Source organism: Parus major, chromosome 3 (assembly GCF_001522545.3).
Source record: "Parus major isolate Abel chromosome 3, Parus_major1.1, whole genome shotgun sequence".
NCBI classification, from domain to species: domain Eukaryota; kingdom Metazoa; phylum Chordata; class Aves; order Passeriformes; family Paridae; genus Parus; species Parus major.
Genome location: NC_031770.1, coordinates 108,398,484 through 108,421,682, shown reverse-complemented (window position 1 = coordinate 108,421,682; position 23,199 = coordinate 108,398,484). Strand labels below are relative to the sequence as shown.

Genomic DNA, 23,199 nt, shown 5'->3' with positions numbered 1-23,199 from the left:
AAGGAAAAGGTATCTATATGGTTCAGAAAGTTCAAAACCCACACAGTAAATCACCCTTAATGAAAGCAAAGGAGTGTACCTTTACTTAACCTTTTCCTGGCATGTAGGAAAACCTGTAACCCATACTCTGGATTAAATGATTTGGGGGAAATGGTTACATCAGTAAATGCTCCCCTTGCCAAGTAATCATAAATATGAGAAGTATTTCTAAATAACTATATTCCTTTTCCTGTGTTTCAGTATATAACAAATACTTAGTCTGGTTTTCCTGATCCTACATGGTTTAGGTAATCCTGTGAGGAGTAGAGAGCTGGACACTGAGATCCTTATAGGTTTGTTCCAACTCGAGATATTCCATGATTCTAACTCCAGAGAAGCTTTCAAGCCCTCACAGAAGAAAGATAATTAGCTTTTGTCTCATAAAGAATAGCAGCAGCTTGTAAACAAGAAGAACAAGAGTTTATGAAGCAAGTCAGTGTAAAGAGCACTGCTATCTTCCAGCAGGTAATTTAACCTGAGAAAGTACTTTATGTTGTTTGATGTTGGTTTTTGTATCAAGTAATGAAAATTACTTCTTCAACTGAGAGTTTATTTAAAAAATAGTAAGAAAGTTTAACAGGGGGTTTACAACTGAGTATTAAACAAGCTTATTTTTACTACCTGTTTTGGGTTTAAACCCCCAGATAAAAACTACTTTGGTTAAAAACAATGCCTTAAGTGATTTACACATATAGAAGTGCAAATACAATGGAATAGCTCCCTTATTCTGTAAAAACACCCAAATAACCCAGGATCCATTTGTTTCCCCTGTCCTAAGACAGGATAGACATGTCACCATTAGAAGTCAGCACAGGTCAAAAAAAAACCCAATAAAACCTTGACAGATGACTGAAATCACACAGATTTATATACCAATGTTAACAGAAAATGTTTTAACAGAAATTCAGCAGTCACAACAGGAAGGCCATTAGGAAGAAAGCAGATTCTCAGAAACTCAGCATGGAGACTCCACACATTTGGCTTCTCAAAGCAAATCCACCTTCTCATAGGTCTTCTCAATGAGGGTTAACAAGTTCTTCAAGTCAGCTGACTGCTGAATAGCATTCATATCATTTAAAAGGCCCTTCTGATTCTTTACCTTCAAAATTTCCTCCTAAAGAAGGAAAAAATGATAGACAACAAATAAAAACCAGCTTTTCTTGACTGCAACAGGAATTTCACTTTCATGCAGCCCAGCTACAGCTAAAACAAAAGATTCAGCGTCACAGATTGAGTCCCTCCTCCAGCAATTACAGATATATTTCAGAAATTACAAGTTCCCTAGGGCCATAGGACTTCTAGGAAAAGACATGTGATGTTTTAAATAAGATCACAGAATGGTTTGGGCTGGAAGAGACTTTAAAGACCAGCTTGTTACAACTCTCTATGGGCAGTGACACCTCCCACAAGGTTACACTATCCCAGGTTGCTCAGAGCCCCATCCAACCTGGCCTTGAACACTTCCAGGGATGAGGAGTTTTTTAGGATTTAGTCCTGGTTTTAAAACATAAGTATGTAGTTCTCAATGAAAAGAAAAAAACATTAAAAAAGGAAAATGAAAACCTATTCAAATGTTCTGAATTTTCAGAATTGCTCCCTCTGGCAGAGTTTAAGGGATAAAAGCAGTATCTTCTGCCTTCCTCCTCATAACCAAAATGTCTCTGAAAAGACAAATATATATTCCACATTCACCTGCAAAATGGGTGCCTGCAAACTGTGCTTGGGGAGTTCTGGGAGGTGGAGTGCTCCACTGTCATTTTCCTGGAATATCTAGAAAAAGAAGAGAATGAAAAAACAATCCAAACCCCCAAATATCAGGCACACAAGTAGGAAAATAACCTGTCATTATCCAGCTTCTGAAACCAAACTTCTTAATTCTGCAGCTGAAGATGGAAAGATTAAGAAGATCCATTTCCAAAGGCAAATGAGGCCTCCCTTAAGCAACACTGCCTGAGAAACAGTTTGTTTGAGAAAGCTCTGGAAGTCTAGGTTACAGGAGTACACAAGTATTTATGAGAAATACCTTCCTGGCATCTTTTTCATCTTCCTCCAGCTGGTTCTTGAGCACCTGGATTTTGTACTTCAGCTGCTGCATATTTTCCTCAGTGCGCTCTGCTGATTGTTCTGCTTCAGTTATTTCTTCCTAAAACAAAACAGACACAAAACCAGAAGAAAATTTACTTTAGAGATGGTGGGTCTTTCCCACAGACCACACTGAATCACTGAAAAAACATCCAAGAAGAGACAGAGCTTTGTAGCCAAGGTGGGTGACAATAATGAACACAGGACACTCCTCCATAACAGCACAGGCATGGCCAGCAGTGTGGTAAATGTAATTTCCACCCTTCCCTGCTTTTCATACCTGCAGTTGTACCAGAGACTCCTCATTTGTCTCAAGCATTTGCTTCTCTGCCATTTGAAGGCTCAGGATACTCTTCAGGTTGCCCAGCTTCCCTGGAGGCACCTTTAAAGACTTGAAACTTCTCAGTATCCTTTAATTACAGAAAATGGAAAGCATGGTTTGTTTGGAGTTCTTTACAAAGCAAAAAGAAAATTCTGGGGAAAACCTAACCTCACTTTAGTTTTAAATTTAATTGCTGCCAGTGAAGTAAAAGGTTGCAGACAGAAAGAAAAACTGCCCTAAATTGTTTTCCAAAATCATGTGGAGTAGGAAGGAACCAGGAACAAGAAATCACAATAGTCTCATGTTTTCTATTGCACTGACCTCCTGTGGTTTATATTCCATTGGCTTCTACATTGCCTGACTCTAAACTGACATTAATTAATATTTTCCCAGTTCTGACCCTTCTGCTTTTCAAATTAAGTTCCAAGAGAATTTTTAACTGCTTCCAAATGATGATCATTTTAGTAAAACCTGCCTTTATGAAACACAATACATAGCTTTAAGTCAGAAAGAGAAAGTTTTAGCTCACCCTCAAAGTATGGTACAAAACAACTGGGTAGAAGAATTCTCTTCTCTCCCTCTTTTTTTTTTTAAATTTATAATTTCATACCTTTTTTTCAGTACATTGAGGTGCTTCTGAACATCATCTTTTTTCTTCCTCTGCTGGGACAAAACAGATCTGGAAAGAAAATAAAGGCAGAATTTCCATCACAAAGCCTGCAAGCACAGAGAACACATCAAGAACCACACTGACTTGCAGTTCAAGTAATACAATTTTTACTTTATTCCTTGTGAAAACAAAGCAGAACCACTAGAATATTTGGCACTTACAGTACTACTGAATCCACTATATTTTCCAGGAACAGCCTACTGTTCTCTGAGAGAGGCTGCCAAGATTCTATTGTAGCACTGGACAGCTTCACCTTTTTTGAAGAACCATTTTCTCCTGTTATCACAGAGGAAAAATGGGAAATGTATGACTTGTCAAATCCAGACAAACAGCTTTGTGACTCAATTCAGTCAGACTGGAGTCAAAGGTGTAAAACAGTTCAGATTTAACAGCAAAGAATAGGACCCTACCTGCAGGGGAATAGTCCTTAAATTCCTTAACTTCCCTTTTGACTTTCTGAGGGACCTGCTGAAGGGAAAAATTTACAGCATATGTGGCAATTTTGAGACAACCTCTGCACTGCAATCTGCTCCCATGAACTCACTATGCCAATGTCTGACAAAAGTCTTTGACATGATCACAAAAAAAAGCAGCTTTATTGAAGACTTCTCAAAAGAGCTCTTCACACTGGGCATTTCCTCAATAGGATTGTTCTTAATTAATGAATTATTCTCTATAAACTGCAATTTAAAAAAATGGGAAAAAATACCTCTTTCCCCTCCGCCCTCACCCAGTTACTTCTCTACTTTGTTTGATCCAAAAAAACGAATACCTGTCTTTTTTGACCTTGTTTTCTTCCTTCTTCATCTGCTCCCTTTTTTTTGCTGGAAGGCCCTTGTTGATTTTGCGATTTAAAAGGATTTTTTGCTGATCTCCCACTAGTTGGTTTCCCCATTTTATTGGAAGATGTGTGGTGGGGTTTCATTATCTGTAAGCCAATGAAAAAAGGAGCAAACAGAGACAAAATTAAAATCCAGAAATTATAACCCATACAGTGCAAACCATACTTTAAAAAACAAAATTATAGAAATTGGGCTCAACCCAATAAGCCCCAAATGAGGCTAAAGGAGATGAAATGTCTGAATATTTGTTAACCTAGAACCCAAAGCCTGTAAATTTACCTAAATTTAGGACCACTAAAAAAGCATCACCACTTGGAAGATGCCTCTGCCCATGGCAGGGGGCTTGAAGTAGATGATCCTTAAAGCCTCTTCCAACCCAAACCATTCTGTGATTCTATGATTTATCTTTTTAATTTTCAGTGCAATCATCCAATTACCAGAACATTTTACCTTAGCATCTAAGCACGGTAGTCCCTGATGCAGTTTAAACTTACAGTTTCTTTCCTAAATTACTACAGAGACAGAGGGAAAAGCGGTCACACAGAAGGAAGTAACCACAAACCCCATCACCCTTCTCAAAAGCACCACGACCAGGATTTATTCAGCTTTTCCCTCACTCCCTCAGGCCACATTTTGCCTCACCCAGGTCCTGTCACTGTTCACCAGGCAACAGTCGAAATTGACACCAAATAAACCCTGGCCGGGTTAGTGAGGCCTAAAACAGGTAAATAAACCATATGCCAGGAAAATAAGCTCCACACCAGCTAAATAAGCCCTAAACCAAGTAAATAAACCCTGCCAATCCCGTGCCCATAACTACCAATGTTGTGGGACAGCTTTCACAGCGAACCGCAAAAACGGCATGGACTACAACACTACAACTCCCGGCATGCATCGCTCCTCTCGCCGCCTAGGTACTTAACCCAATCGCAGCGCATGCTGGGAGTTGTAGTCCTTCCCACCCAGACTCCTTCACATCCTCAAATGCCCACTCCCCCAGTGCTGCCGGATAGCATCGCGGATAACATCTCCACAAACCCCTTACCCCTCCTCCCGGTTCATCTAGCCTCAAACCTCACCTTCCCGGCGCTGCCTCCGCCTCCTCAGCGCTGCCGCCGGTCCCGCCTCAGCCCACCGGGACGTTACTAAATAAACCCGCGCTCCCCGCAGCGCACGCGCAGCGCCTCTCCAGCCCACCGCGCGTGCGCAGAGGCCGTGCGCTGACGGAGGGGCCGGTGGCAGGTAATGGGGGGTGATCCCATCCCTGTCCTGACCCCGATCCCTTTCCATGTCCCTGTCCATGTTCGGAGCCCCGAGCCCTGCCGCTCTCCTTGTCCTTATCCCCTATTCCAGCCCCTGGCCCGGGCCCTCGTCCCCATTGGCCGCCCGAGGGGCGTGTTGGGGGCGGGCTGTGGCGGCGGGCGCTGTCCCGGGCCGGAGAGCGGAGCGTTCCTGTCAGCTGTGGGTGCTGAGGAGGGAGAGGTGCGGAGAGGGGCTGGCAGGGCGGCTCTGGGGTTCCCTCGGGGTGTGCTGGGAGATGGGCAGAGAAGAATTGTCTGAAACTGAACAAGGGTAAATGCAGTATTCAGCACCGAGGCAGGAATAATCCTGGTGAGCGTTAGGAAGAGCAGTGCCAGCAGGAAGGTGATCCTGCCCCTCTGTTCAGCCCTGTGAGGCACATCTGGAGTGCTGGGTCCAGTTCTGGGCTCCTCAGGACCAGAGAGACCTGGAGCTCCTGGAATGGGTGCAGTGCCCAGTGACAAAGATGATGGAGGGACTGGAGCATCTCCCTGCCCAGGAAAGGCTGAGGGGGCTGGGGCTGTTCAGCCTCGAGGGGAGCCCCAGCTGAGAGGGGCCCTCATCCCTGGGTGTCCCTGTGAGCAGGGAGGGCTCAGAGCAGGGCCCAGGCTCTGCTCCATGGGGATCCAGCAATGGCACCAGAGGAATGGGCAGGGATTGATCCCAGCAAGTTCCACCTGAACAGGAGGCAGAACTTCTTCCCTGTGCAGTGACCAAGCACTGAACAGATTGTCCAGAGAGGGTGTGGAGTCTCCTCACTGGAGATATTCCAGAACTGTCTGGACACTTGTCCATGCCCTGTGCTCTGCTTGAGCAGGGAGGTTGCATCACATGAGCCACTGTGGTCCCTTCCAGCCTGACCCATCCTGTGACCCATACAGGGGTATGGGCACAGGTTGCCTTCAATCCTGGCTGCAGCATCAATCCCCACAGGGCATGAGTTCTCCTCAGGAGCTCCTCTGTGCTCCTCAGGTTATAGGCATACCACACTTACCATATATAGTATTAAAGCACATGTTTGGAGGTGTTGCTGCAGTGATACAGGTGCTTTTCAGTTTTATGCAGAATTTCTTATAAAGGTGTCAGGAAAGTGTGTATTTCTTGGGAGTTGTAAAAGAGATGAGGCAGTGAGGAGGTGACTGACCCTTGGAGCCAAGCTGTAAAGGTTTTGTTTTTGTAAAGTGCAAGGATAGGGTATGGAGAGCAGAAGCAAAGGAGCTTACAGCTTTTAGGAGTTACTGAACTCACAGACTGGTTTGTGTTGGAAAGGACCTGAAAGATCATCTCATTCCAACCCCTGCCATGGACAGGGACATTTTCCACTATCCCAGGTTGCTCCAAGCTTCATCCAACCTGGCCTTGGCCTTCCAGGGATTTGGCAGCCACAGCTTCTCTGGGCAACCTGTGCCAGGGCCTCACCACCCTCATAGGGAATTATTCACATTCTTGCCCCTAGCAGTCTCATGCATGGTGAGACAAGTTTGTATTGCAGCTTTGTATTGTCCCTGTGTTTTCACATACCATATTTTTTCTTCTCCTTTCTTTTTCAGCCTATCTCTAGTTTCCATCCAGCCCAAGCCATCTTTTCCAAAGTGTATGATTATATCAGCAATTTTCTGACAGCTCACTTCCTGCAGAGCACCTCCTTGATGTTGGATATTGGGAAGAAATTCTTCCCTGTGAGGGTGATGAGGCCCTGGTACAGGTTGCCCATAGAAGCTGTAGCTGCCCCATCCCTGGAAAAGCATCGCTGTTTGACATTAAGGAATTCCTAGATGAAAGAGATGTGAAGGTGAGAGGGTAGCTGGCCATGCCATCTTCATGCCTCACACTGGCTTTTCAGTCACTGATTAATGACTGTGATGCTGAGGGACTGAAATAATTTACACATCTCAGATGTGGATGTAGATAAGTTGAGGGAACTTTTTCTTTGGTTAGAGGAAAATGTAGGATTTTTCCTGAACTCTGTTCCCGGTTGAAAGGCAAGAGGAAGGGCTGTCTGTCAAATCAGTGTGTGATTAAGATGTTTCATTTTTCTTCTGAGGGATTGTTTTGGCTTTAGCAAACTGCTTGACCTCTACATCCTCACATCTCCTATGTTAGGTGCATATGATAATGCAAAATACGTGTTTTTATTTTGTCCAGCTTCCCCCCCACTGCGAGGAGAGCCATGCTGAGGGCCGGGGATGCCGTCCTGCGGCTGCAGCCACGCCGCTGCGCACTCCTGGCCTGGCGCTCCCTGCACAGGCAGCCGCTGCACCCCGAGTGGGCTGCCCTGGCTCAGAAGCAGCTGAAAGGCAAGAACCCAAAGGATTTAATCTGGCACACCCCAGAGGGGATTGACATCAAGCCTTTATACTCCAAAAGGGACACGGAGGACTTCCCTGAGGAGCTGCCAGGGGTGAAGCCTTTCACTCGAGGGCCTTACCCCACCATGTACACGTACAGGCCGTGGACCATCCGCCAGTATGCTGGCTTCAGTACAGTGGAGGAGAGCAACAAGTTCTACAAAGACAACATCAAAGGTGGGGCAGCTGGTCTGGGAAACCACACTGCCTTGTGAAGCAAAGGGGGACACAAATTCAGTTAGTTACATGGCAAATGGGATTATTCTATGCTGTGAGTTTGGATTTCTGATAAGGCCTTCCCAGTGGCACAGTCTTTATTACTGGGAAATTGGAAGTTAATTTCTGGAAGTGCCTTTGTTTCATTTTGCTGTGAAGAATGAATGTGTTAAATACTGGTTTTAGTTGTTGTACCTTAACACATAGACATAATTTGGATCCATCCCAGGATTCAAGCAGCTGAGGTCATGGAGCTGAAGCAGAAGTGGTAACCTGGGTTAGCTGGTAGCACAGCCCAGTCACTGGTCAGAGGAGGGAATGCCTGGGCACAGCAGAGTTTTGAGTTCTTCTTTCAGGTTGCAGCAACAAGAACTCTGGCCATCCTGTTCCCTGCTTCATATGAACAATTTTCTCTCCCTGCAGATTTACAAGTAACAACGTGTGTCAGCAGAGCCAGGGAACAGTGTGTGTTTAGTTTGTGATAAAGAGAAGGTAACATGACAGAGTTTATGACACTTCTGTTCCCAGCTAAGCCAAGCTGAGTTATGTGTATAAGCTCTTACACTGCCTTTCTAGGCATATTTATAATTTGTGGGTGAGCTGTTATTCAGTAATTTTTAAAGTAAGGACTACCTTTTTGGCTTTTTTTTTTCCCAATTAAAAACTTTTTCATTTAAAGATTAAGACTACTAGACCTTGGACAGGTTTGGGGAGGGAACAGTGTTTAAATCAAAATTTAGTTTGCCATCCAAACCTGAATCACATAAAATAAAGTTAATAAATTTAGATCCCATCCTAATGCAATCTATTCAACACTTCTAACTATCTTTTTTTGGTTTTTTTTGGGGTTTTTTTTCCTTTTTCTCATGTAGCTGGCCAACAGGGATTATCAGTTGCTTTTGATTTAGCCACTCACCGCGGTTATGATTCAGACAATCCACGAGTTCGAGGAGATGTTGGAATGGCTGGAGTTGCCATCGACACAGTGGAAGACACCAAAATCCTTTTTGATGGAATTCCTTTGGAGAAAATGTCAGTTTCCATGACAATGAACGGGGCAGTCATTCCTGTGCTGGCTACATTCATTGTGACTGGGGAAGAGCAGGGAGTGCCTCAGGCCAAGCTGACAGGGACAATCCAAAATGACATCCTGAAGGAGTTCATGGTCAGAAATACCTACATTTTCCCCCCAGAACCATCCATGCGGATCATTGCTGACATCTTCCAGTACACCTCAAAGGTATTCATTGTTTATAACTTTTATTATTAGGTTAACTGTTTATGAGGCACTTTGGAGAACAAAGAAGAGATGGGAAGGCATCATAGAGAAGAGTATTGTGGTTGTGGAAAGGGCCAGTAGGAGAAGTTAAGATCCCATATCACTTATAATATAAATTTGAAGTTTGAGTCAGACCAGATCTGCAAACACATCTTTGTAGAGATGGGTTGTGTTTGCAGTCAACAAGGAATTCAGAGAATGGGCTGGAGCACCTCTGCCCTGGAGACAGGCTGAGAGAGGCTGTGGGTATTCAGCCTGGAGAAGGCTCCAGGGGAACCTCACTGCAGCCTTTCATTTCCTAAGAGGGGTTTATAAAATAGATTAAGAGCAGCCTTTTACACCAATAGTGACAACTTTTTACACAGATAGTGACAGGACAAGGAGGAACATTTTTAAACTAAAAGCATTTAGATTGGATATTAGAAGAAATTCTTCCCTGTGCAGGTGTTGAGGCCCTGGCAGAGGTTCCCAGAGAAGCTGTGGTTGCCCCTGGATCCCTGGAAGTGTCCAAGGCCAGGTTGGACAGGGCTTGGAGCAATCTGGGATAGTGGAAGGTGTCCCTGCCCATGGCAGGGGTTGTTGAAACTAGATAACCTTTAACTCCCTTTCAACTCAAACCATTCTGTTATTCTGTGTGAATGTTGATAGAACAAATATTTGATGCTTCCCTCTGCTGTTATATCCTTTTGTATCTTGTTGTTTTTGGCCTTTTTTTCAGCATATGCCAAAATTTAATTCCATTTCCATCAGTGGGTACCACATGCAAGAGGCAGGAGCTGACACCATCCTGGAATTAGCTTATACCATAGCAGATGGCTTGGAGTACTGCAGAACTGGGCTTAAAGCTGGCCTCACTATTGATGAATTTGCACCTAGGTGAGCTCAAGAAATTTGCAAATATAAAACTAACTTTTGGTAAAACTTCTATAGAGTTTAATACCAAATTCAATATTTTTACACATACAAGCAAATAGGAACATCCCCATCAACTGTGAAAATATATTAATCAGAGACATTGCTGTAGGGTCTCTCCATTACTGATCCAGAGTTATTAGAACAATTCAATGTTATGTTCTGTTCATGTTCTCCTATTACAGGCTCTCTTTCTTCTGGGGAATTGGCATGAACTTCTACATGGAAATAGCAAAGCTGAGAGCGGGGAGGAGGCTGTGGGCTCACTTGATTGAGAAAATGTTTAAGCCCAAGGATTCCAAATCTCTTCTGCTGAGAGCTCACTGTCAGACTTCGGGCTGGTCACTCACTGAGCAGGTTAGAAATTGGACTCTTATCAACCTCCTTACTTAAAGTTGTTCTCATGGTACGTGTCTTAAAGGGGGCTGCTGGTGTTACTCACAAAGGTGCAGCAGCTGTGCTCTCAGTTTGACAAATGTGCACTCTGGCATTGGATACACCTTTATGTCTGTTCAGGACTCAGAGGATGAAGCTCTCTCCTGGATTTTTCCTGTGAGTTATCCTTCCAAAATGCAGTGCAGTCAGCAAGTAGTAGAGGCACTGTTTTCTCAGGATCACTGTCTTGAGAATTCATTTGAGCAATCAAGGGAGTCACTGATGCTCATTGCTGAAGAGAGAAGTAATGGTTACAGCTCATCTGCTCCTTTGAAACTGGGTGCACTCTGCTCTTTCTGCTGATTTACATTACAGCAAGGAGATAAATCATTGGAGTGTGTACAGTTTTCCTGAGTGAGGTCAGAGCTGGGTTCCAACTCTGATCCCGAGGCCTGTTGCTCAAAGTCATGCAATGAGAGTTATTTTTAGGTTGTGATTGTAAGCATTGTTGACTTCTCTGCCTTGTTGGTTTTTTTTGTTTGTTTGTTTTTTAATAAATGTAATGTTTACTTACATGACAACAACACAGTCAAACTAAAACAGTGGAATTTTCTGAACAGTGGCCTCTGTGGGTCCTCCAATTAAAAGTATTGTGGGAGTGAAAAAATGTTATTATTACCAAAACTATATTCAATTGTCTTCCAGTGTGCAGTGTAACTGTATTTCTTTCTAGATCAAACTCTTTATTTTTTTCTAAACATTGTGGTTTATCTTAATATAGCTTCTCAGTGTGAAATATTTTCTTCTTTTAAGTTTCAGAGAGCAAACATACTTAAGATGCCTTTAGATAGGTAGCTACTCATAAATTACGTTTTACATTCTTACTTACCCAAATCACAGTTTTCGATAATTACCTTATGTGATGCTGTCATTAATGAAAATATTTAAGCACATTTAGTTCCAAAACACATCTTGACTAGTAATTTGTCTGCCACATGTACTGTTCACTGCCCCAAGAATTCTGGATTTGGAGGATGGAAGACATCAGGTCTACTGTTCCATCCTCTATGATTTGGATTCACTAAGTTCTTTGAAACACCACCAAATATAAATTAGGCTTTGATTTGTTACTGTGAGCAGTTTACTCGCACAGTGATCATTTTGGCTTTCTTTATGGATTAATCTCTTTTCTTAAGATATTGACAAGTGATAAATCCATTTGATTTAGGTTTCTTTCAGCTTTTTGTTCTGATTACAGTCTTCCAGTGGGGAATTTTGCACGTGTTTCTTTGCAGTAATGACTAACCTGCCTCAGCCCCGTGGCAGAACCACTGAGCTTCAGAGCTCCCCTTTTCCTTCCAGGATCCCTTCAACAACGTCATCCGCACCACCATCGAAGCCATGGCCGCGGTGTTTGGAGGGACACAGTCTTTGCACACCAATTCCTTTGATGAAGCCTTGGGGCTGCCCACAGTGAAGAGTGCTCGCATTGCCCGGAACACACAGATCATAATCCAGGAGGAATCGGGGATTCCCAAAGTGGCAGATCCCTGGGGAGGATCTTACCTCATGGAGTGCCTCACCAACGATGTCTATGAGGCTGCTTTGAAGGTCAGTTTGCAAAACCTTCTCTGGGAAACTTTTAGGGGTAAGAGTTTTGAAAAATGTCTTCTATGGAGCTGTTTGATAAATTGGTAACTTTTAATCTAGGAATTAGTTTACACTTCTGCTTCAGTGATGCCTTTGTAAATAAACTTTACAAAATAGTTTAGAGCGCAGAACCGTATAAAAAAGGTTTAATGAAAATTTGAAATGTGGGTGATAGCACAGGTACAAAGCTCAATTTTTAAACCTTGCTACTACTCATTGTCTCAATCCTTTTCATTTCTCAGCTTATTGAGGAAATAGAAGAAATGGGTGGAATGGCCAAAGCTGTTGCTGAGGGGATCCCCAAACTTCGTATTGAAGAGTGTGCAGCCCGGAGACAAGCCAGGATTGACTCCGGTAGGAGCAGGGGGATGAAAGAGGAAAAAATTTCCGATAGAATACTTCGGTAGAAAGGTTTTTTACACACATGTTCATTGTGGTTTTTTATTTCTCAGTTTGGGGGTAGCAGATTGTGAGTGATAGAAAAAATGGTGATGGTTTTATATTAGTGAAAGCTCTGGAAAGAGACAGTACATACAAAATACAGCACCAGTGTGAAAATTCTTGCTTGATATGTTCAAGATTAGATTAGACAAAGCAGTAGAAACACCATTTTAAAGGAGTGTTTGGAGCCTTCAGTAGTGAATCGCTTGATTTCTGGTAAGAGCTTTAAGCTGTGATTGCTGAGTTTAAAAGCAGAAATGCCACCAGATGGCGATACTCACCGTGGCTGGCCAAATTCCTGGGTTTTCTGGAGAACTGCCCTTTTCCCCTGAATGGTCAGATCACAGCAGAGGATGATACAGCTCCTTGTTTGCTATACATATGTATATGTACTCACAGAGTAAGTATTTGTGGAGATATTTATACATGAGTGCTTAAAACTCTATTTCACTTTTTGTAATCTGCATTCCAGTAGTAATCTAGGAACAGAAACTTGGGATAACTCAAACATGAAAGAAGTTATAAGGACTTCTTTGTATGGAGGATAAATTTGAAGCAGATTTTAATTAAGACCAATAAAAAATAATCAGTAAAGTTCTGTGTTTTCTCTTGTAAGGTAAATTACTTCATGTTGCTTCAAGGAGCATATTAATGTTATCAGGAACTGCAAATAAAAATAGCTGATAAGTCCATACTGATTGAAACCTAAAATACAATTTTACAGCATGAAAAATTAATTTTAATGCACATAGAGTAGTTTTAGGTAGGAACTTCACTTTCTTATTTATCTGTTAAATCAGAAAAGTAAGTGCAGAGCAGGAGACCAGCACTTCTGCTTAGTTCTGTCAGATACACTTATGTAAGCTTAAAAGGAGAAAAATAGCCAATGTATTTTAGAGACTCATTACTAAATCAGTTTGCAAGATAAATATTGTTCTATTTCTTGTCTTTTTTCTGCTGCTGTAGTCACTGACTTGAATGTTCATGCATTTAATCTCTCATCATAAAATCTGGAAAATACTAACTTGAATCTGTTCTATAAGAGCAGATTTTACATATTTTAAATGTGTATGGTTATATGAGTAAAGAAATGCATAATAATGCTCAAAATCTTCTAATCCTGTTAACATTGTGTCTTTTCAGAGTAGTTTGCAAATGTGTTCTGAGTTTCTGGTATTTCCTCTAAAAATAGGGTCTGAAGTAATTGTTGGAGTGAACAAGCACCAGCTAGAGAAAGAGGAGACCGTGGAAGTTCTGGCCATTGATAACTCTGTAGTCCGTGCCAAGCAGATTGAGAAAATCAACAAGGTGGGAACAACTTTCTTAAATATCTTACTGTAATTGCAGACACAGATTGAGTAAAGGCAGCTTGCCAGAAGTTTGACTTTCCCATTTGTGAGAGTCCACTCTGGTCATTAGTGGATAAGCAGGAATATAAAAACTTTAAAAACTGAGAGCTTTACATGTTCTGAAACTAAGATAGAAACCATCTATGCAATGTTTTGCTCTAAAAGCCTGTAATATTGCTTAATCACTCACTGCTGAGTGCTTTTTGTCAAGTGCTTGCTACTGAGGGTTACAGAACCAGAAGTCAACTTCCACTTTCATAATCAATGAAAATGTAGATAAAATTGTTTTAGGGTTTTATTATGCACTTGTACACATTTTAAGGCCTGAGATGCCTTTTGACTTCCAATCTCATTGAAATAGGAAGAGGATATTGACAGTTCCATATCCAGAATTAATATTTGAAATTAGACAGTCTTCCACACTCGACTTCGCGTTTCACTTTGTGGTTTCTTTGAACTCAATGTGTCTCTCCTGCACTTTAGGTGAAGGCCAGCAGAGACCAAGCAGCAGCCCAGCAGTCCCTGGCTGCTCTCACACAATGTGCTGCCACTGGGGAAGGCAACTTACTTGCTCTGGCAGTGGAAGCAGCACGTGCCAGGTACCAGGGGTTGAGCTGAACAGCCAATTCTTGTTTAAAAATTGATGGTTCATTTTCAGCCTTTAACTTTTCTTGGGTGTGATGTCAGCAAGATTGGAGTTTTGGGGCTTTTCTTTAGAGGTGGGAATAAATAATGGCTGCAATTTCACATTGTAGGATACACTCATTACATTTTACAGCTTCTTAAGGCAATGCTTTGATTTCTCACATAGAACACTACAGATATAAAGAGTCTGATATGATATGAGGCTGCTCATACACATTCTGCTGTTTACAACTCATATTCTTACCAGTTCCAGGACATAACTGGGTTTCTTTGTCACTCAGTTGTTTCATGGGTGAAGGAGTTTAAGAAGTGTCTGAGATGTGAAAATGGATATTCACAGTTTCATCATGCTCTGTTGCTTCATCTTTCTTTGCACCACAAATTGGTGTGAAAACATTTTTTGGCTGAAGGAGAAATCTTTTTGCTTAGTCAGGCAAAGTTGTAAGAAATGTTACTGAGCAGTGTGAGGAATCCTTAGAGTCCAGTGGAACAGCTCCTTGTTTCACCCAAGGTGCTTTTGAGGCTGTTTTCTTTCCTGTTTCAAGGTCAGCATCAGTCTCTAGGATAGATCCTGTCTGTCGGTTTCTTAATTTACTAAATGGCCCAAATATGAGCAAATTCATTCCTTATTGGGGTGCTGCCCTCTTTTAACTGTCATGCCTCAAATTCCTTCATTCTCACTCCTAGAATACTTAATAACTGTATTTTAAATACATTGAACCACAGCCTGTCAGGAATCTCCAGTAGTATGTCTACATTTGTATTTGAACTGGGAAGGTCACAGGAGGGCAGTGTTGGATTTACAAGGGATTCTTATCTTCTGTACCAAAATTGACCAGTTAAGTCCTAGTTTCTCTCCTTGGTGACCTCGTTTTTGTTAACTGTAAAAGCATTAATAAATAGACTAAAGATTCATTTTTGTAAGTTCCAAACACAAGACTTAATTCTGCCCCAAAACTGTATATGGGATGTGAGCACAGAAAGAAGCTGTCATGACATCTGGTACGGAGTGTTTGAAGGAGGACTGTGAGCTCTGGGAGCACATACAGAGAGCCTTCCTTTTGGGGGTAACATGGGAAAAGGTTTCAAAATTAGCACATTCACCCTTCACAGGCAGTAAACAAGTGGGCCAGTTTCACCAGCATGAGTGGGACAGATGCCTCTTTCCTGCTAAATGGAAAATGATGGATTTTGAGCATGATGTAATTTAAGTCACTTGGACTAAAATGAATAGTGCAGAATTGTCAGTGCTGAACTGTGGAAGAGATTCTGTACAGAGTACAGACTAGTACAGAGATTTCAGTGCTGACAAACACAAGTAGAAAGGTAAATGTTGTTATTCTAGCCCAAGAAATAAGGCAGATGTAAAGTTACCGGGAATGAGAGTGATACCTCCCTTCTGTGCCTTGTGTCTCCTGAGAAACCCCCTTACAGGAAAGTGGGATGGGTTATGCCAAATTCTTTCTCTCTTCCCTCACCTGCTGTGCTCTTTTTGTGTCCCTCTCTAGACTTGCAGTTCAGTGGTGGAAAGGGAAGGCAGAAATGCAGTGCAGCTGCCTGTGCTGCTTCTTTTTCTGCCCAGTCTGTGTCCTTGTGGTACTTCCTCTGATGATTTTACACTGCTGCCTCTGCTTACTGGGAAAACGCAGAGAGGAGCAGCAGCAGCTCAGGCTCAGCAGACACGGGGTCCCAGCTCTAACAGGCACATTATGGTCATTGACTTTCTCCAAATTGGTATTTAGGTTCTGTGGCTGGCTGTGAGCCACTGGGAGAGAGTCACACACAAATACAGACTGATAAAAAATGACTCTGTAAAGAAAAGAGGCTGTATTCTTGGCTCCAGATACAGCTATTCCATTGTGGATGTATATGTGGCAGAGATTAAAAAAAAAATAAAAATTCTTGGTAAACAGCAAGAAAGTATTTATGAGTAGTTTAAAAGCAAAACTCTTGTTTTTACTTAAATTTAGATTTAAAGGGTTGCAGAGATTTAGGATACAATTTTCAAAACACAAGGATTTCAGAAGCAGTGTCTTAGAGAAGAATGAAGTGTGTTTCATTTTTGTACAGTACGCAAAAACAACTTTATCCCACCCACCGGCTTATACCTCATTTATTTTTCATTTGTAACATGAAAATTTCGTTCACACTTCTATACAATAAGAACCACATTCATGCAGCCTGTTCACCTGTTTTATTGAAGAAAATTTTCCAAATATCCAACCTAAACCTCCCCTGGTGCAACCTAAGGCCATTTCCTTTTGTCCTGTCCTTGTTACCTGAGGGAAGAGACTGACCCCTATCTGGCTCCACCCTCCTTTCAGGGAGTTCTAGAGAATAAATGGCACGTGAAAATATGAATCCCAGAGGTTTGAAATGTGCTAGCTTAATTAGTTATATACTTAATACTACTTTGGTGTCTGTATTTGTAAGCACACTTTTAAAGTGGTTTAGAAGAGTAGTATTTTTTTTTCATTCCTAATGTTGGAGTCCGGGATACAGAGTGTGTGCCCTTGTTTCTGATACTTAGTTCTAAGATCCAGAAAAACACTGAATTTCATATAGTATGAAATTCATGAGCATGTTTTCATGGTGATACATGAAAACAACTGTTAAAGTTAGATAAAAAAGCTAAAAGTATGTGTAGATTAGAAAGTTTTCTTAAGTCACTGGGTGAAAAGGTAGTTTAGAGAACAGGAGACAAGATGGAGGATTTAGGGTGTTGTCTCTTGTCCTTCTTTCTTCTTCATGTTCTTCTTCTAGAGGTTTTTAGGTAATAGTAGGTGATTGGTTAGAAAATTCTGCAGTGTGGCACACAGGTGAAGGGTCATTGGGTCATTAAGAAAAATAATATACGTGTCTATTGTTAATTGGGTAAAAATAAGTATAAAGATAAAAGCACTGCATAATTCGGGGCCATTTTGTACATCAGACACAAAGTGAGCCACAAGGCCTTGTTGTACCATCAGAAGAAAGAAATGTACCAGATTGCAAAGATTTAAGTTTGTGCAGTTAGTCTGGAGAGACCTGCCAAGTTTTGTGATGACCTTTTAATAAACATGAGAAACAAGATTCTAACGAGCTCAGAGTTTTCTTCAAACCTAAAGAACTGATATAAGCAGGGCTTCCCACGAGGGAGGATCCCAAAAGAATTCAGTCCAAAGGAGGCTGAGAAAGCCAGGAAGAGAAAGAAAAATATAGAAGAAATGCAGCAGAATCAGAGAAAGAAAAAAATGATCGTTTAGAGAAAAATTACACCTTTGACAAAGTTTGCAGCAAGCTGTATTCAGCACAAATTTTTTTATTGCTTTGGAATAGAGATGTTTGTACAGGATGACAGCACAGCCTAGTTTGCTTCTCTCTCTAGTAATACAACAGAAATATTTTTTCAAACATGTACAGTGTGTCCATTAGCAAACAAAACTTGTAACTTGCATGTAAATAAATTTCCCAGATCCTTCTGCAACTTAGTGGGTAAAGGAGCTGTGTCAGGAGTAGAGGAGAAGAATAAACACTAAAATAAAAATAAAAACACTAAAATAAATAAACACTAAAATAAAGGGAAAGGCAAATAAATTCCTGTTAAAATGTTAGGTTTCAGTCTCTTCTGTGTGTTCTTCCTTTTTTTGTCCCCTCTTGATTTATATTTTGTATTTTAGCATGAATCCAAATGCAGGATCTTTCAGTCTGAGCCCCCTCCAAAGAAAATCTCCATTGAGAAAATCAGATTTAATTTCCTGAAGCATTTTGCCATTCCCCATTGCCTTGCCAGTTGTAAATCAATTCTCAAATGAGCAATAAAGTATTTTCTTAAAAATGCCTTTACATGTTCCATCTGTGGGTGGCAGTGGGGTGAGTCAGATGTTCAGAGTTGCAGCACTGAAAGGGAAATCAGTGTAAGTAAATTTGTTCAGCAGCAAGGCAAATGGTTGGGCCAGTGCCAGTTATTCTGTGTTCTGTTTTCATTTCAGCCTGCTGATAAATATAAATGTTTTCTGTCTGTGCCTCAGGTGCACCGTGGGGGAGATAACAGATGCCATGAAGAAGGTGTTTGGGGAGCACAAAGCCAGCGACCGCATGGTGAGCGGGGCCTATCGCCAGGAGTTTGGGGAGAGTGATGAAATCCTTCATGCCATCAAGAGGTGAGAACTCTTTCCAGGTAGCCAAATGTGTAATAGCCTCAGATTTAATCCAGGATGTACATGTGCCCTAAAAAACCATTTCCCAAGCCTGAGTGACATCCCTGGGGAAAACAATGACCTGCAAAAGCACTCTCGTAAGCAGGGGAGTAGAATGATAAGCATTAAGTACAACAAGACAAAGTCAAAACTTAATTGAAGTTGTATTTGCTTGCAAACAAAACTATGTTGAAGTTATGATTTGAAGGTTTTGTTCAAATAGCCTATGCAGCCACAAGATTAAGAAGCTGAGAAACATTGTCTGAAATCCTTGTACATTGGGTTGTTTTTTTTAAAGGCTGTGTAATAGTCATCTCTAAAACATTTCCAGCCTTCATGCTACAAAACCTCATCTTGATCTGCCCATAAATTGTTCCTGCAATCTCACTCTTACTGTTCCTTAAGCTGTTGCTAATATCTGTCTGGATATCCACATACAACCTCCAGTCTTTGGGTGTTACTCATACCCCGATGGAGAAGGCATCTGGAAATGTTGTTATGTGTGAAAACAGTTGCCTCTTTGGGCCTTTTCTCAGCTTCTGCCTTTACTGCTGCCCTCAAGGGTACAGAGCCTGAATTGCTGCTGTGGGAGATGCAGCACAAATCGATGCTCATCAGTCCCTGCTGTGCTGGGGTTTACCCGTTAAAGAGATCAGGCTCTCCTGAAAGGGAATTACTGATGGCTCTGCAGTGGTGATGATTAGATTGACTTGAAAGTAGTTGTGCTAGGAAATGTCACCATTGTTATTTTATTCTAGCTATTTAAATTTAACTATTTTAAATTAGGCTTTTATGTGAAAGAGAACTGAACTAACCACTTGAAAATCAAAATGTAGTTCCCTTTCTTACCTAGAACCACAGAATCATTTAGGTTGGAAAGGACTTACAAGATCAGCGAGTCCAGCCTGTAACCACAGACAGATCCTGGTGGTACTTGAATCATGAGCAGCAAAATGACAGGTTAATATCTGAGGCTGTGATTACACAGTAGCATCAATACAACAGAAATATGAACTTCCACTATCCAAAATTAGAGGGGCAATGGAATGACTGCACAGAATAGGAAATAAAATAATCCTTCCATGGACAGATTTTTTCATTCAGTGAATGATAATGCACAATGTGATGTCCAGGACCCATCTGTGTGGAGTACTTTTGAAATAATGGGTTATAATTATTCTTGAAAACTAAAAAAATGTGTTTTATTGAGTTGTAATTCAGCTCATTAAACCCTCAGAGAATTCAGTACTTTACCTGTTAGAAAGCGAAAGAGTAGTGGAAGATTTTTTAAAATAAAGAATATTTTATTTTTAAGGCTGGTAAATACAAGAAGTGAGCTAGTGATAGCATAACATGAATATTAACATAGAGAGCAGACTGCACAGCCAAACCATGACTTGGAAGATGTTTTTATTTGATGCAATTACGCTACACTTGAAGCAAGTGCTTTTTTCATGTGTGGAAATACTTCCAACGATTCTCAGTGACTTACTCTGACAGAATGTGTGTTTTCAACAAGAGTTAACAAGTTCATGGACCGTGAGGGCCGCAGGCCTCGTATCCTCGTTGCCAAGATGGGTCAGGATGGCCACGACAGAGGAGCCAAAGTCATCGCAACCGGATTCGCAGACATCGGCTTTGACGTGGACATAGGTCCCCTCTTCCAGGTAGGACTGAGCAGCACCCAGAGCATTCCCAATGCATCCCTTCTCCCTGGAATGCGTGCTCAGCCCCTGGGCTGTGCCCTGTCCCACACCCTGTTTGCACACAGACCCCGCGGGAGGTGGCGCAGCAGGCGGTGGATGCAGACGTGCACTGTGTCGGGGTGAGCACGCTCGCTGCCGGGCACAAAACCCTGGTGCCTGAACTCATCAAGGAGCTCAATGCCCTGGACAGGCCTGACATCCTGGTCATGTGTGGAGGAGTCATCCCCCCTCAGGTACAGGCAGCATCATTTCCATCGAGCTAAGAGACTGATTTATCTCTGTTTGGCTGTTTCCTCTGTTCTGTAGCGTCGGAGCACTGAAGGCTCCTCTGTACAGTCACCAGGGCCAGCACAGATCTGCAAGGTGGGGCCCCCCAGTCTGATTTTCTGTACACCATGCCATGGTTTAACTTAGTGTGTGTGGGATGGAAGATACAGCTGTGTTGTGAAAAGATGAGCTCCAGCAAGGTGTTCTTTATGCTCTGTTGTTTCACATCACCAGTCCTTGCATATCATTGGTACAGGCTGGCTTCTGTCTTAAGAGACTTTTTGACTTCAGCAGTGGTTGGGAAGAGCCACAGCCAGTGACTAAGGCCCCTGGCAGGTCCCATCACCCATAGACTGCACATCTCACTCACTTTTCAGCCTCTCCTTACCTTCCCCATCATCAGGCATGTGTTGCCTCTCATTCCCTCTGCTTTCTCCTAAACTGTTAAGCAGTTCGTTGAATTCCCTTGCAATCAGATCTGTGTTTCATCTTTTAATTTTCCTTAGCTCAGGCACAATCTGCCCATCTCCATCACCTTACAACCATCCTCTGTCTATAGTGATCCAAACAGATTTTGCACATAAATTCCCTGTTATTCCCTTTTCCCACACCTCTCCCTTTTCTAGGCAGTTAAGTAGTTATTTGGGAAGGGCAGAATTCTAAACTGAACAAACAAAACTCATAGTATTTTTCTAGGAAATAATTTGTGTTCTGTCCAGTATCTCTCAATGGGATGTTACTACCCTATGGTTGGTAAAGGTGTAATATATCCTATACAGAAGAAAGAATACAGAACTGCTTCCCATGTCTTCTTGAAATTTCAGGACATTCATAAAATTAGATTAACTCTAGATTGCAAGAGACCACTGGCAGTCATCTGCTCCAAGCCCTTGTTTAAAGTAGTATTTTCAAAATAAGAAGTCAGATCAAATTTAGGTTAGGTTATTGAGACTCATATAAAGTTGACTTTTGAATACTTTCCAAGGATTGCCATTAGTCTGATTCTAAAGAAATAAACTATTTCCTATGGATACCTTTTAGTATTTTTTATTGCCTTGTAACTTCCACCCTTTTCCCATTTCCTGGAAGCTGTGCTGCCACTCTGGGACTTAACTGTTTTCTCAGGCCCAGCATAGAGGACAGAGCATGTACCAGTTATAAATCAATTATCAATTTTCTTTTTCACTATTAACTGTAGATCTTAAATCTCTTTTCCAACAGGATTATGATTTCCTGTATGAAGCTGGCGTTGCCAATGTGTTTGGTCCAGGCACTCGTATTCCAAAAGCAGCTGTGCAAGTATTGGATGATATTGAGAAGTGCCTGGAGAAGAGACAGCAATCCATGTAACTCTGAAATGTCACAATCAGCCTTACACTGACCACTTGATTGTCAGCAAGGGATGGCCAGCCACAAACCTCTGCTCCCACTGCCCCCTGGCCTCGTGTTTTGTGCTTTCTAAGAAAGTTCTAAACTCTCTGCTTGTTCTATTTGAAGATTATTCATATAGATACCCACAAGATAATTTTATCTCTAGAGCTATGACTTCAGGAAGTGAAGAGAATTCAAATAAGTGTGTTTGGGTTTTTTTTCCAGATATACTGATAAATAAAATAGCTGCTGCAGCTCTTTGGTTGGTCTTTTTTGCCTCATCTCTTTTGCATGCAGAGAACTTGTTTTGAACTTTTTTGGCAGTTATAGTAGACCTAGAAGTCTTCATGCAGGATCACTCATTCAGCAGAGATGGGATTGAATCCAACAGCACTTTGATTTGAGCAATGGTGGCTTCCCAGGGTAGGGCAGTGATGGGGACAGAGCACAGTGCACAGCTGCTCCTATACAGGCTACTGCCATGTACAGCATTTGTATCTTATTAAGCCATGAAATTCAAAACTTACGGTTTATCTATCTATAGATTTTATAAAGAGTTACATTGTGGCTGCCCCATCCCTGAAAGTGTTCAAGGCCAGGTTAGATGGTGCTTGGAGCAGCCTGGGATAGTGGACAGGGGTTGGAACAAGATGATCTTTCAGGTCCCTTCCAACCCAAACCACTCTATGATTCGTCAAACAACTTGTGTTTTACATTCATGAGCAGCAAAACTGTCTCAGCTATGTGGATGAGAGAAGAACCCAAGACAAAGTTTAAGTTGCACAGTATTGCTGGCAAAGTAATGGGGTGGAATCCACGTCTTTGCAGTGTTATCCTCATGCTATAACTTCTGGATAATGACCTCTCTCAAATAATTGATCTTTGTTCTGAAGTGAATCACAATTTATTTTATAGATGGAAAATTGAACATTAACAGAAATTTTCTATAGAAGTTCTGTAAGTTATTCCTGTGCCTCAATAGCCAGAGACTGCCTAGAAGATTTTTCAAAGCAAGGCATTGAATTCTAACTTATTTTAATACAAATCAGAATTTTTGTTGTATTATCTAACTTTATATGTCATCGTCTGGATAGGGAGCTCCATTTATCTTCAGTGGAAAGAAAGAAGCCAAAGGTGGCTGGCTGAGGTTGAGTGTTGCATTGTAAACCTCAGAGTGGTGAGAAAACTCCTAATATGTGAGAGGTCAG

The 23,199-nt window shown here is 41.7% G+C and overlaps 2 protein-coding genes across 10 annotated transcripts; one reads left to right on the top strand and one right to left on the bottom strand.

Annotated features, from left to right (window-relative positions):
• Positions 1-568: 568 nt before the first annotated feature.
• Positions 569-5,138, bottom strand: CENPQ (centromere protein Q). Of its 7 annotated transcripts, XR_004496550.1 has the most exons (10): positions 4,776-4,869; positions 3,886-4,041; positions 3,524-3,581; positions 3,275-3,389; positions 3,054-3,122; positions 2,402-2,531; positions 2,063-2,182; positions 1,879-1,989; positions 1,732-1,809; positions 1,139-1,153 (listed from the first exon to the last, which is right to left on the bottom strand). XR_004496550.1 is itself a non-coding variant. In XM_015621516.2 (9 exons), exons 2-9 carry the CDS (start codon positions 4,036-4,038, stop codon positions 1,025-1,027), a joined length of 852 nt encoding a protein of 283 aa, XP_015477002.1. In that variant the 5' UTR covers positions 4,039-4,041; positions 5,035-5,138; the 3' UTR covers positions 569-1,024. The 7 variants fall into 7 exon arrangements, 6 of the variants coding, with proteins under 6 accessions (XP_015477002.1, XP_015477003.1, XP_033369000.1 ...); XM_015621516.2 differs by lacking the exons at positions 1,879-1,989; positions 4,776-4,869 and adding an exon at positions 5,035-5,138 and having other exon boundaries at positions 569-1,153; XM_015621517.2 differs by lacking the exons at positions 1,879-1,989; positions 4,776-4,869 and adding an exon at positions 5,035-5,138 and having other exon boundaries at positions 569-1,153; positions 3,524-3,578.
• On the top strand, positions 5,121-22,259 carry MMUT (methylmalonyl-CoA mutase). 3 transcript variants are annotated; one of them, XM_015621511.2, is made up of 13 exons: positions 5,121-5,197; positions 7,400-7,779; positions 8,691-9,058; positions 9,816-9,973; positions 10,195-10,366; positions 11,747-11,995; positions 12,277-12,388; positions 13,668-13,783; positions 14,308-14,423; positions 18,480-18,611; positions 20,167-20,314; positions 20,419-20,586; positions 21,842-21,970. In XM_015621511.2, the coding sequence occupies exons 2-13, from the start codon at positions 7,425-7,427 to the stop codon at positions 21,968-21,970; spliced, it is 2,223 nt and encodes a 740-aa protein (XP_015476997.1). In that variant the 5' UTR covers positions 5,121-5,197; positions 7,400-7,424. The 3 variants fall into 3 exon arrangements, with proteins under 3 accessions (XP_015476997.1, XP_015476996.1, XP_033368998.1); XM_015621510.1 differs by lacking the exon at positions 5,121-5,197 and adding an exon at positions 5,207-5,437 and having other exon boundaries at positions 21,842-22,259; XM_033513107.1 differs by lacking the exons at positions 5,121-5,197; positions 20,419-20,586; positions 21,842-21,970 and adding an exon at positions 5,207-5,437 and having other exon boundaries at positions 20,148-20,237.
• Positions 22,260-23,199: the final 940 nt, after the last annotated feature.

Excerpts from the sequence above, each read along its gene's own strand:
- CENPQ (XM_015621515.2), bottom strand. The coding sequence starts at position 4,850 with ATGCATGCCGGGAGTTGTAGTGTTGTAGTCCATGCCGTTTTTGCGGTT. Across the intron at positions 4,042-4,775 it reads AAAGCTGTCCCACAACATTG|ATAATGAAACCCCACCACAC; the intron begins GTAGTTATGGGC and ends ATTGGCTTACAG. Across the intron at positions 3,582-3,885 it reads AACAAGGTCAAAAAAGACAG|CAGGTCCCTCAGAAAGTCAA; the intron begins GTATTCGTTTTT and ends TTTTCCCTTCAG.
- MMUT (XM_015621510.1), top strand. The coding sequence starts at position 5,244 with ATGTCCCTGTCCATGTTCGGAGCCCCGAGCCCTGCCGCTCTCCTTGTC. Across the intron at positions 10,367-11,746 it reads GCTGGTCACTCACTGAGCAG|GATCCCTTCAACAACGTCAT; the intron begins GTTAGAAATTGG and ends TTTTCCTTCCAG. Across the intron at positions 18,612-20,166 it reads ATCCTTCATGCCATCAAGAG|AGTTAACAAGTTCATGGACC; the intron begins GTGAGAACTCTT and ends GTTTTCAACAAG.